Source organism: Heterocephalus glaber, unplaced genomic scaffold, assembly GCF_053883595.1.
Source record: "Heterocephalus glaber isolate CG9 unplaced genomic scaffold, H.glaber_assembly_v1.0 deba00000943, whole genome shotgun sequence".
Lineage (NCBI taxonomy): Eukaryota > Metazoa > Chordata > Mammalia > Rodentia > Bathyergidae > Heterocephalus > Heterocephalus glaber.
In genome coordinates, this window is record NW_028258175.1 from 14,158,899 (window position 1) to 14,172,492 (window position 13,594).

The window sequence follows — 13,594 nt, forward strand, 5'->3', positions numbered from 1 at the left end:
GAGAAAGAACTAGCTCCAGCCCGGGGTCCCCTCTCACTTCCAGATTCTGACCCCCAACAGGTAATCATTATCCTGACTTCTATCACCATGCTTGGTCTTAAAAATCACAACTTTACATTAATAAACTCAAATTCTTTAACACATACAATTAGCATACAACGTAAACCTAAAAATTTAGTCTATGTACAATATGTAAACTCTTGAGTCTTAAATAAAACATTTTTAAATTTGCTCTAGGAGAGTGAAACCCCAAAACTCAGCAGTCAGAAACGCTACAGTTTTACAACTCAGGGTAAAATTATACCATCAATTATAGATGCATAAAACCTGTTAAGGCCGAAATGTTGATTCTGTTGCATCTTCAGGAAGTAAGAGACACAGCCCCCAAATTAATGCAAACTTAACAGCTCAGAATGTCTTTAAATCTTATCTCATTTTTTTTCTTATGGCTATCACAAAAGCTCATGTGGTATATTTTCTTTCTTTTTGAATTTTCCATTATAAACTATTTAAATGAGAAGATACAAAGAATACTCTAAAGAACACCTATATATCCTCTTACTAGGTAAAGAAATGAGAAATACAATTCAAGACCTCGGTGTACCCCAAAATGGTCTTCTTCTCTCCTTCTAAAGCCATCAATATTGCCATGCACAGGTTGTTTGGCATTCCTATGCATGTCTTTGTAATTTTTCCACTTAAAACTGTGTCTCTCTATGTTCTTATACATAAGACTATATCCGTATTATCCTGAGTGGCTGTAATCCTATTTCTTTCGATTCTGCTTTGAAATGTAGTTATAGTGATATGCATAGCTCTGGATCTCTTTACTGCTGACATATGGAATTCTGCTGTGTAATGCCTCCACAACCACAATCCACTCTTCTCCTAATGGGCATGTAGGCTGTTTACAATATCTTGCTATTACAAACAAAATTGCAATAACCATTCTTATACCTTCTGCTTGGGCACAAGTACAATTTTTACAATGTTTAAGTATATTTATAGGTTTCTGTTTCTGACTGAAAAAGAAAACAAATATATCTCATCAGGAGCTTTAGCCATTGATTTAGCTCAAAATGGCCATAGTTAATAATAGAGCTACTTCACAGCAGGAAGGTGACACTGCCACCTAAACTGAAACCAATACTAGAAGCGTCTGCTACAGCAGCAGACTTTTATCTCACAAACCCACCGTCAACAGCACCGCTGTTTCTTTACTGACATCTGGAAAAACCATAAGCTCCTTTCACACCCTAAACTGAAAGCCCCTGCATCTGTTCCCAAGCTAGCACATCGTCGGCAGGGCCAAACTCAAGAGCTAAAATGCTCACCTCTTTCAATGCCCAGGTCGGATGAGTTGCAAGGATTTCATAATCTCCAGGAAGAACTTTAAAAAATGCAAACCTAAGAAATACAAAAGATCACTTAATGTTCTTGAAACAACCTGAGTATTTCTGATGTTATGACTAACACTGGCAGCATGAGAATATAACATCTGAATTATCACAAACTTCCCACTAGCTAGCTAAATGAGCATGAACGAAACTTGGCTCTTCACTGAACAAAGCCACAACAAAAGACACTTGCTGAGCGTGTATTGTGCACAAGGGAGGGTGTTCCATGTGTTGGAAGGAAGGACTCGGGCTCCCACTTCCCTTAATCTCCAGGACTTCTGGCATTAAGCCATCACTGCAGTTTATGGGGGGGGGGGTGTCAGTCATAGAACAGTCAGCCAGGTTGGACAAGTACAACTAGACAAGGAAGCCAGGCAAGGCGGCGCATGCCTGTAATCCCAGCACTTGGGAGGCTGAGGCAGGAGGATTGCCATGAGTTTGAGGCTAGCCTGGACTACATAGTGAGTTCAAGGCCAGCCTGACCTATATAGTGAGACCCTATCTCAAAAAACAAAAAAACAAAGTAGGCAAGGAGGGAGGGAGGATAATGTCCAAAGGCACAGAAGTGAAAGGGTATAAAGAAGGGACACATCCACATTGCCTGGGGTGGATGCTATCACCAGATGACACTAAGGATGTGGGCACAGTACGTAAAGCCAAGCTGTGAATCCTACAGAAAAGAGGTTTGATCTGTCATCTGAAACAAACATAAGCCATTTTGAGCCTATGCAAAGCAGCTGTGATAAAAACCAGTAGCTAATAAAGACAACTCTAGTAGCTGTAGGCAAACTAAGATCTCAAGGAGCTGAACTGAGGCTATAAATGCATCCCTCCCCCCCGGGGACTCTGACACATTGAACACCTGAAATTGGCAAGGGCTCTGACAACCAGAGGACTCATTCTACTGAAATGAACATAAATAGCTTCAGTTTCTGATCATACAGTAGTACTGTCTCATACCAAACCGGATAAGGCTTGGAAGTCACTGTCACAATACAACTGAAACTGCCCTTGGATTCTGACGGAGACTTAGCCTCTGCTTATTTTCCATCGCTCCAGTGCTGCAAGTTACTGTCACTGTTTAGGTGGTGCAGACAGCTCAAGTCACTTTTCCTGATAAGACTGACAAACGACAGGTTCACCCCTAATCTGAAAGTCCAAAGTCTCCCCTAATCCAAAGTGTTTTGTGTGCCCCCACAATGCCACAAGAGGAAAAATCCACACCCCGAAACTGTTTCACGTACCAAACTTTTTTTTTTTTTTTTTGGTACCGGGGCTCGAACTCAGGTCCTTGCACTTGCGCAACAGGTGGCTAAACCACTGAGCTAAATCCCCGGCCCTCATGTACCAAATTATTAATAATAAGTTTACCTCTGGCCCATATCCACAAGGTATATAGGAGACAAAAATGAATCTCATGTCTAGACCTGGGTCCTAACCCCAGGATATCTCCTTATGTATATGAAAATACTCCAAAACCTGAAAAAAATCCCATAATCCAAGACAGTTCTGTTCCCAAGTATTCTTAGTAAGGGACACTCAACCTATGCTAGCCTAGGGAAAAAAATCTCAGTTCCACTTCCTTCTACAGAACAGGATTGAAGAGGTACCAATCAAACAGAAATAAGTATCATTTCCAAATGAAATAATTTCAACAATAATCATTTTTCAATTGGATGACTTCCTAACAAACCCATTATAAACGTCTATTTAGATGGTTCTGTGTACTAAAGTAGTTAGTAACGATTTGAACACTTTCAAAATTATCCATTTGAACTATTCTGATATTAAGCTTGGCACATCTGGCAACTATTAAACTCAACTACACAGATCCACTAAATAAGTGCTTCAAATTCCATTCAGCAAGGTTAATTAAGTAATCATTTTGATATAACAGTGATAAATGATGCCTGTAAATCATAACTAAGCTAACCTATATTGAGCAAACATTTATTATGCACAGACTCCATGCCAGGTGGTTTGAAACAATGATGTTAATTTAATCTTCCCAGTAACCAGAGGAGGTAGATTCCACAATTGCCACTGACAAACAAGGAAACTTGAGGCACAGGGGAATAGGGTAACTTGTCTCAGGCCAAAGAGCTAGCAAATGGAGGGGCCAGGATTCAAACTCAGGCTCCAGCACCAGGCCCAGCTGCTAAATGAAGTTCTACTAAGTGCCAGACCCTTTAGGGGTATCAGCTGATACTTAATCACCCCATTAGGCTGGACAGGTCAAATGACTTCCATGTCATAGTCTAGGAACAGGAGGCTCTGAGGGGGTGAGTTTGTTGGAAGTTAAGAGGTCAAATAAGGATCTGAGCCAGGTCCCCTAAATCCAAAGCTCCCCACAGCTGCATCACAGCCCAGCTCCAGCTCCGACGCTGGGTGCTGGAACGTCACTCACTTTCCACCAGGCTGTGTGACCGTGGACTGAATCTTCGCCTCGGTCCCCGTGTTTCTCAGAGACACCTGAACTCCTGAGGGACCCAGGGGCTGCCCTTTGCTGAGCACCTGTGTGGAGAAGGAGGTTAGGACTCACCTGGCAGCAAAGCTCTCTCCTTGCAAGGTGCCTAGAACCTTCTTTGGTCAAGGGCCCCTTTGAAAAGATGTCATAAAGCAAGGGTGCCCTTTCTGAGGGCAGGCTGACAGAAAATCAACACCTTATTTCACTGAATTTAAAATACCATCAGTTAAAGATGCACCATTAGTTCACAAAACACTGAGAAAGAAATATCCCAGATCACCATCTCGAATAAAAATCCCACATATAAAGTGGGGATTGAGGGCCTCACTCTTAACATAAAAGGAACAGAGAAACAAGTCCACCACAAAGACCATGGTGGCAAGGAAATCTGCATATCTCAAGCCTGGATGCTAAACAGAGGGTGGGAAACAACCTCTCGACTCAGAGTCTGAAGGCAGAGCAGGCACTTGCAGCTTAGCACCCTGCATTCACACTACCAAAGAGGTTGGAAACGCCCCAGAGAGGTTAGCTTTAACACCGAGAGGACTCCCAGGGCAGGGGCGGAAGCAAAGGCACATCCTCTCTGCAGGAAGCGACTTCAGTTCTCTCACAGCCACGGCAAAGACTGCAGTCCTGAGGAGTACGCTCTTCTTATACTGTATCACTACAAAGCTGCTCCTGGTATTTACACTCTGAGGGTGGAGGTGGCCAGCACCCTAAATCTGACTCCTAGAAATACCCATTGCTCTACTCAGGACAGAGTGAAGGAGCCAGAGAACCCCCTTGAAGCCCATCTGGGGGACCTTTGTAGGATCAAAACACTCCAGTTTGAGAGAACTCTTAGTACCCATTAAATAGCAAAGTGAAAAATAGCAAGTTCCAAAGCCAAACCTTTCCATTCACAGAGAACCCCGTGAACACAAAGTTGATGTCCCCGCCCTTCGTGCAGATGTCATTGACGCCATCCACATACAGCTCCACGTTGGTTGGCTCTGAGGAATAAGGCAGGAAAGGGAGAGGGAAGGGGAACAAGAAGACAGAAGTTTTAGTTCCGGGACAGGGAAGCTAAGTAAAACACATTTCATGGCTAAGCTCTTCCGTTCATTAATTTCTGAGCACTTTGTACATTCAAGTGACTCAATGAAGGGAAAAGTCTCCCTCCCATCGTTTTCCCAGTTACCCGGTTGGTTTCCTGCCCCACTGGAACAAATGTTTACAAAACAAAAGAGTTTAAAAAGTCTTTCAGGGCCAGGGATTTAGCTCAGTGGTTCCGGCACCTGCCTCGCAAGCACCAGGTCTCAAGTTTGATCTCCAGTACCAAAAAACCAAAAAAAAAACCCCAAAACCCAAAAAAACCCAGTCTTTCAGTTAACTTGTATCTTGGAGTCCCATGGAAAATTCGGGGAGCAGCAACTAAGTTTGTTTTGGTGAATGTTTACCATGGACTAGGCTCCACGCTGAGTGCATTCAACCCTCATCACTATCTTAGGAGATAATTTATTGAGGTAAACTGAGGCACGGAAAGTTTAAAGGAGTCTCCCAAGGACGCACAGTTTGTGAGTGCCAGAGCCCCAGCAGGAATCCCAAAACCTGGCTCCAGGCCTGTCCCAAGCCAAATATACAAGTTGAGCCACATTAAAGCAGGCCCATAAACCCCAAGCCACAAGAACCCAGTGGGAAAGAAGTGAGCAAGGCCAAAGAGGAACAGCGGCAAACTAACAGGGGCAATCCCTTCTTAACTTGTGCCACCTGCTGCCTGGTGGCCCTGTGTTGCCCAAGCTTCCAACTTCCAACTCAGAAACACTGCAAATACGGATGGTATGTGCAGTCTTCTGATTTTTCAATATTAGCCATTAATTCAATTGTTCTAGAAGACCGAAGAGTTCATCATAACAGGGTTTTGATGGGTTAAAGGTTAAAATCGAGTTTTTTAAAGTTTAAGAAGAATATGAAATAATAAGTAGAGAAAAAATGGAAAAAACCATGAGAATTTCAGGTAAAAGGAAGAATTACAAACCCATGCACAAGAATACATACACAGGGCTGGGGATGTAGCTCAGTGGTACTGAGCCTGCCTGGCAAGTGCAAGGTTCTGAGTTCAATTCCCAGTACCAAAAAAAAAGAATACATACACAAAGGGGAAGATGCAAAATGGGGCGGGGGGGGGAAGACTTCAACAAACACCCCACAAAGAAGGCTATCCAAATCACAAATTAACAAAAACACCTCAAAAAGGTGTCCAATCTCACTGGTCAGCAGAGTGCAATGGAGACCACAATACAATATTATCACATCCCCTACTAAATTGAAAAAGACTGACCACACAGGGCCTGGCCGGGATGTAGAGCAACTAGAATCCTTGTACACTGATGGCAAAGCACAAACTACTCTGACTGCTGTAAAATATTTACTAAACTGAGCATGTATAAATTCTATCAGCCAGCAATTTCACTCTTGGCATGTACTTAACAAAAACACAAACACCCGTGCACCAAAAGGTATGTCCAGAAACATTCATCGTAGTGTGATCCTTAGTAGCTACAACTGGGAAGCAAGCCAAGACTCCATCAGCAGTAGAATGGATACACATTGGTGTACGTTCATCCATCAGAATTCTGACAGCACAGAGAATGAACTAGAGTGACACATCATATGGATGATTACAGTGCTTTCGAGCTGTGTGCCAGCTCGAAAGAATGTTCTGGAACATTCTTTTTTTGGTACCGGGGATTGAACTCAGGACCTTGCGCTTTTGAGGCAGGCACTGGAACCACTGAGCTAAATCCCCGGCCCCCATTCTGGAACATTCTGAACAATGTTTCCCCAAGGTTCCAGGGTACTTGTTACCCCAAGCACCCTGAGAAGTAGAGACTATAACCACTGTGACTCTACTATGGTGAAGCAGACAGAAGTGGAGGGGAAACCACTTGCCCAAGGTCAGCACAGAGCTGGGGAGGCCCAAGGATGCCAGATCTTGGAGTTTTTTGGGGTTTTTTTGGTATCAAGGATTGAACTCGGGTCCTTCTGCTTGTGAGGCAGGTGGCGGAACCACTGAGCTAAATCACAACCCCGGATGCCAGATCTAAAGAGTCACAAATTTGGATTTTAAAATCAAATCTCACAATGTTTAAACATTCAGTCAGTTTAAAAAACAAAAAATAAAACTGAGGGTGCTAAAACAGAGATAGCCTCAGAGAGAAACAAAGTCTCCACTCTGTGTCTATACTGCTCAACTGCCACGAAATGAGCAACACTGCAAAGGCAGAGTCTTCTGAAAGGGACACAGTATGGGAGAGATTTTAAGAAAGATGACAGGCAGTGTTATGGTAGATCTAAGGTAATGCTAAACTAAAGTGACAAGGGGGAAAAAACCCACAAAAGCTCTATCCATGGATTCTTAATAATTTTTATTTTTGGATTCTTAATATTGCAATAGTCTCTGTATTCTGGCAAACTAAACTAATATCCAGCACATAATGTGATGCTGATGCGGGATGTCTGATTACTCAGCTCACTTACCAAAACTCCACCCTAGGGGAGGCTCGATCTTTAGAATAAAATCTCCCTAAAAGAAAAAGAAAAGAAATTAAATTTAAAGGAATGAGAACTGGTGACTAGTTTAATGTAGTTTAGTGCTATCATTTAAACTAAAATCGTTCTGCCTAAAATGAAATTCTAAGTGTACACAGTTTAAATGGTAACATTTCCTAGATGTCCTTCAGATGCTGTGACCTGAAGCTAACACCCAAAGATTCCCTCCAGTAGTCAGAAGATGCCTGCTGAAGCCCATCTGTGAGTTCTAAAACACTCCATTCAGCCACTCGTCTTTTGATACCAAATGCATACTATTAACCAAGTCCTCTATTAACTTCTCATGTGCCTAAGGTTTTAAGGGTCAGCACACATCCTCAGGAACTAAAATCAGGGGCCGGGGATTTAGCTCAGTGGTTTCGTCGCCTGCTGTGCAAGCGCAAAGACCTGAGTTCAATCTCCAGCACCAAAAAAAAAAAAACTGTGCTAAAATCATTCCTTAAAATGGATTTAACTCAACAAGGTGAACCCTAGTTTCTTGAGATGGATATTAATAGTTAAAAAAAAAAAAGTAATGACAGATTTCAAGACCCAACTAGTCCATCTCTAGAAATCTAGATTCAAGACCCAACTAGTCCACCTTTATGCACATCGTGCATAAAGATGTACGTTCAAGAGGGCCAGGGATTTAGCTCAGTGGTTTCCTTGCCTGCTGCGCAAGTCCAAGGAGGCGAGTTCGATCCCCAGTCCAAAAAAAAAAAGGATGTAAGTTCAAGAATATTTACTGCTGTGTTGTTAATAATAATTTTAAAATTGAGAAAAGTCTATAATGTCCATTAATTGAAAAGTGGCTAAATAAATTATAGATGGGGGTTGACTTTGACATTCAATGTAGCCAGAAAAGGCAGCAACATAGATCTATACATACTGACAATAAAAGCATGCAGAGGGAAAAAACAAATTTCCCTACAGTAATGTTGTCATCATCATGGGAGAAAGTCAAACTGCAGAATAATTCCTATTGTTAGATTTCATTTATATTTTTTAAAAACTGAAAGTCAAAACTAGCTATATTATTTTTGCTTTTTTGTGTGAATCTGTATTTCCAAATACAAAGTTGAAATTCAAGGATGAAACTGTGAGTAGAAGTAAGTGTGCAAGGGCCCACCTCTCTGTGCACATGCATTTGAGTGTTACACATTATGTACATGTGTATGTATCCACGGATATCTGCCTCACTCTAAGATTATCAGGATGCACACCAAAACTCTTACCAGAGGTTATCACTGTAGAGGGAGATGGTAGGGGCAAAGGCTACAAATTTATTTCATGAAACTCTAAGGATCTTGGGGGTTTTTTTCCACACAGCTCATAAATTGTATAACTTGGATAACTCTTTAAACAATATTTTAGGCTGCTGGCAGAAAGAGAGTTCTATTAAATCAGTTTCTCGACCCTGGCACTATCAGCATTTGAGATGTCCTATGTAGCACTGTAGGGTTGGGCTCACTCCTGGGCTCTACTTTGTAGCACCTCTCCTCAGCTGTGATAACCTCAATGTCTCCAGGCACTGCCATGTGTCCCTGGAGACATGGAGAGCCAGGGTACTCCATCAAGTCAGTTCATAAATCGTCTCCCTCAGAACCTGGCTAGCACTGCCATAGTCCACGAAACATTGTCAAAACCAATGAGCATATGCTCATGTGGAAAAGGCTACTTTCCTGGCCAGGGAAGGGGCATACCAATTACTTCCCATCATAAAAGACCAGTGGTGAAGACTGAAGTTCCCTTCCTCTTACCTTATCATACAAGGGGATCATAAAGTAGCCATTGTTAGGGGCACAGTCTGTCTGGTATTTCAAAGTCCCATGCTTGGTATACAACTTTATCTGAAAAGGAAGAAAACAGAAGTCATAGTATCACCTTTGATAATTAACTCCGTACATTATGCCTGAATACATTCACTCCAAATACATTTGCTAAGGACCTACTGTAGACAAGTTATTAACACAGCATCAGGGACAAAGGAACACAAGACAAAGTCACCACACACACACAAAAGTGATTCAATGTTTTAAAGGGCTGGGCTATAGCTCAGTGGGATATGCTTGCCTAGCAAGCACAAGGCCCTGGGTTTGAGCCCTACCATGGAAATAAGAGAAAAAGAAACAATCTAAAGCCTAAGGCAAGTCTTGTTTTTCAATGCTTTTCTTTTTATTTTAGTGACTATCTCTATGTTGTTCATATAAGTTTCTGAGTCTAAAACAAATTTTCAAGCCGCTGTTAACAAGGTGCTTAATAAAGAGCATACAGAATTCCTAGTGCTCACCTCATTTTCTCAGCTAGAAGGTCTGGGATGAAGGGCGGGGATCGGCATTTTTAGCCTCAGATTGACCTAGAAACTTAATTTTCTCTTTATTGTCCTTCTCAGAACAAAAATAGAGCAAAAAAGACATACAACGTACTAATATGTTTATATACGTACTCTCCTCAAGGACACTAAAACTCTGCGTCCTGCACATCAGCAGACAAAACTGTTCACCCTTTAAATGCATGAGCTTGGCATAGTCTTCTGCACTCTGAGTCATTTCACCTTCAGAGGCTCATTTTCTTCAATGGGGGAAAAAGGGAGCCACTCTCTTTCATGGCATTGAAGAGATTCACGTCAAAGTACATTAGGCAACTAGCACAGAGTACATACTCAGAAAAAAGTTCTTATTACTGTTTAATATCTCTCTGAAGAAAGAGGCAAGGCATAGATCGGGCTCTAGGAAAATTCTCTGACCTCCCTACACGGCTCAACAAGTTAGTGAGCCTCAGTTTCTACCTCTGTAAAAGAACTCTATTGGGTCTGAGGAATTTTAAGAGTCTGACCCCTAAAATGTGAATGCTGGAACCAAGATATGAAATGACAGAGCCCACTCTTACCAGCTAAGATGATGCAGCAAGCAGAAAACTTCTGACTTACACAAATAGGAAAGAAAACATATGAAGAAACAAGTAGACTGTAAGCTCCCTGTGGGGAACAACCACACAGCCTACACTTACAGCGGGCTGAGAGTCTCGTTTGCTTTAGTAGTACTTATTCAGGTGAGTACGTGTAAAGCAGGGATTAGACATTCACCAGCCCAAAGTGGTTAAGAGGCACTGTTGACAGCCATTCCCCTACGGGTCTCAGAGCACTGTGCATCCCAAGCCTAGTTTTATATCCCAAAGATCAGCTGGTTTCCCAGAGATATCGGGAACCCAGTTTTTAATGTGAGATCCAATTGTTAAAGTATCAGCAACCAATATGATTTTTCCTTTTAACAATACAGGCCAGTGTAAAGGACAGAACATCTCTGGGTATAGCGACACATGCGTGTAATCTCAAGACTCTGGAAAGCTGAGGCAGGAGGATCATAAGTTTGAGCCCAGCCTGGGCGACTTACCAACTCAACGAGTACCTGTCTTAAAAGCGCTGGGGATGTATCTCAGTGTAAAGGCCCTCGGTTCAATTCTCAGTACCACAAAATAAAACAATGCCAATTCCCTAAGAATAGGATTTTTGTCTGATCTGTTCACTTATTTTGCTATATCCCCACTTGGGACAAGGACTCAGTATATGCAGGAACTCAATAAATAGTTGCTGACTGAAGGAAGATGATGCAAAAACACCTAAAACAGAAAAAGGCTGGAGAGAGTGAATGCAATTGTATTGGAACACAGAAAACAATCAATAAATGACTGAAATATCCTGACTACCTACATTTCTTTTATGAAGTACAGATCAGGACACAGAATGGCAACATTTGTCAGTGTCACATTTATGAAACATCTGATTTCATAATCAGAAATTACAAAAGAATGAGTGCCTCCAAACATGTGGCAAGGTAGCTTACGGTCCAAGCAGCACACTTCATAATGGGTCACAAAACCTGCTCTCTGCTCTCAAAGTGACTAAGTACTGGGGATGCCTCTAACTGCCTTTCCCTTTCTCCCAGGGTCCCAGGAAACTACACTGCAAAAAGCTCTTCAAGGGGCCGGGGATTTAGCTCAGTGGTTTTGCTGCCTGGTGCGCAAGCGCAAGGACCTGAGTTTGATCTCTGGTACCAAAAAAAAAAAGCTGTTCAAAGCAGATTCTGAAATGCCCCATGCCTGCAAACCCAGGAGGTGGCTTGGGCACCCAGCAACATGTCCCCAGCAGCTCCTAGGAGCCCTCAAGGGTAAAAGGGGTAGAGGAGTAGCAGACACAGGTGCCCTGAAGATGGTAATTCTTTTTAGAAAATCATGGTGCTGGGTTTTGCTGCTTCTCTCCCATCCTTCAGGGAGTTGGAGCAAGGCCAGGTCAAAAGGATCCTGGGGTGTGGAATCAACTTCCTACCCTCCCCCAATCCTCAACAACCTGCTCTGCAGAATCCTAAGGTTCAACCCTTCATTACCATCACTGGGGAAGCCCAAAGGTGCTTTCAGACAGACTCTGAGCTTCTCCTTCCTCTGTCCCTTCTCTTTGGCATTTCTCTTGCCTCTTTTCTGGAAAATCATTTCCCATGTGCATGCCCTCTAGCTCTTCCCTTTCCCACCCCATGTACTGCCCCTTCAGTCCCCTTGACAAAACCTGGCCCAGCCTCCCTCAAACCCCTCCCCATCTATCTTGACAAGTGTCCTCAGCCCTACTGCCATCCATCCCCCTTCCTCTTCTCAAAAGCTTTCTGGGTCATAATCTCCTGGGGTGATAATCATTTAATAAAGCTTTATCACTACTTAATTTTTTAAAACGTCTACACATATCTCGAGTGTAATTCCAAAAACTACCTATTAAGGCAATCAGGGCAGCTGGCAACTCTCCACCTTCAGAGGACAAGGGGTGTGCATGTTGCCGGGGACAGCAGGGTACAGATCCCAGGCCCAGAGATGCCAATACTGACCCACTGAGACAGGATCTGCGGGATGGGAATCTATGCTCTTTAAAAGCACCTCCGGGGGTTTGAATGAATAACGGGTTAGCTCACTGGGGCAGAGGCAGGGGGTCCTGGGCTGTGGCGCTTAATAAGTAACACCTGTTGTCTCCGGGCTCTGGAACACTGGTTTTGCAAGATCTAAGTTTCAGGGGGCCTAGTTCTGCGGGATCTGGGGTCTATTTTTCCGCGAAAGGGGGTCTAGGCTCTAGGGTTTGGGCCTGAATTCTGGGGGTTTTGAGAATCGGGGTTCCGTGGCTGACCTCACTGCACTTGCCCCCTCTGGCGCGTCTGGGGAGGGTGGCGGAGCCCGCGCAGGGCAGAGGGAAGGACTCCGACAGCGTGGGGCTGCCAGGAGCCGCCCGGTGTCCGAAGCGAGGCCACAGCGACCCAGAGAGGCCAAGCGACCGGCGCAGTCACACCACGAGGCGAGGCGGGCCGGGCCGGGGGTGGACGCTCACCTCGATGAGCGAGTAGTTGATCTCCACATCTGACTTGACGAAGCCTCCGCAGCCCACCACGATATCCTCGGAGCCGCGAGCCGGCCCCACGCCGCTCAGCAGCAGCAGCACGGCGGCGGCGACCCCCACGGGCCCCGCGCCCCGGCCTGCCCGCATGGCCCGGCCTCCCCAGCCCCAGCCTCCGCAGGCCGCCCGGTCCCGCCCCTCACACCACACGCCGCCCGCTCCTTCCCTCTCTTTGCTGGATGACAGCCCAGGCCCCGCCCACCTCGCCGCCGCCGCCGCCGCCGCCGCCGCGCCGGCGCGCTAAGTCCCCACGTCCAGGCTCCGCCCCCCCCCAGCGGGCAGAGGGGGGAGGGGGGGGAGAGAGAGAGAGAGAGAGAGGGGGAGAGAGAGGGAGAGAGAGAGAGCGCGCGAGAGAGCTACACCGCATGCTCAGCAAGGAAACCGACAACTTCTGCCTCCTGGAGGCCCGGAGGACTCTGCGCACCCTCTGGCAGGTGCAGCATAGAGTGCGCGTGTACCAACCCAAACTGCAAAGCCAAATTCTACTTTAGATTCAAAAGCATAGCTGAAAAAAAAAAAAAAAAAAGCACAGCTGGAAAGAACGATAGACTTTGTTAAAGTATTCAACAATTCTCCCAAATATATTTAAACCATATATTTCATAAGTGATATATGATCTCAAAAGCCCTTTAGAAATTTGTAAATTAGTTACAAATTTTTCCACGATAAGTGATTAGCTAATTTTTTTTTAAAAAAAACATGTTGTCTAAAGTCAGCATAATATTAAAGGAGGCA

General features: G+C 44.2%; 1 protein-coding gene across 2 annotated transcripts in view; it reads right to left on the reverse strand.

Moving 5' to 3' along the window:
* The window catches only part of LOC101726067 (BOS complex subunit NOMO1), a 50,947-nt gene extending 37,882 nt beyond the window's left edge, over positions 1-13,065 (reverse strand). Inside the window, exons 1-6 of one of the 2 annotated variants that reach the window (XM_004855792.4) lie at positions 12,794-13,065; positions 9,195-9,284; positions 7,384-7,429; positions 4,756-4,856; positions 3,805-3,911; positions 1,335-1,407 (exon numbers count right to left, since the gene is read on the reverse strand). In XM_004855792.4, the coding sequence (XP_004855849.2) occupies positions 1,335-1,407; positions 3,805-3,911; positions 4,756-4,856; positions 7,384-7,429; positions 9,195-9,284; positions 12,794-12,949 (573 nt within the window). In that variant the 5' untranslated portion in view covers positions 12,950-13,065. The remainder of the gene's footprint in view (positions 1-1,334; positions 1,408-3,804; positions 3,912-4,755; positions 4,857-7,383; positions 7,430-9,194; positions 9,285-12,793) is intronic. The other variant, XM_004855793.4, reaches the window with a different exon arrangement.
* Positions 13,066-13,594: the final 529 nt, after the last annotated feature.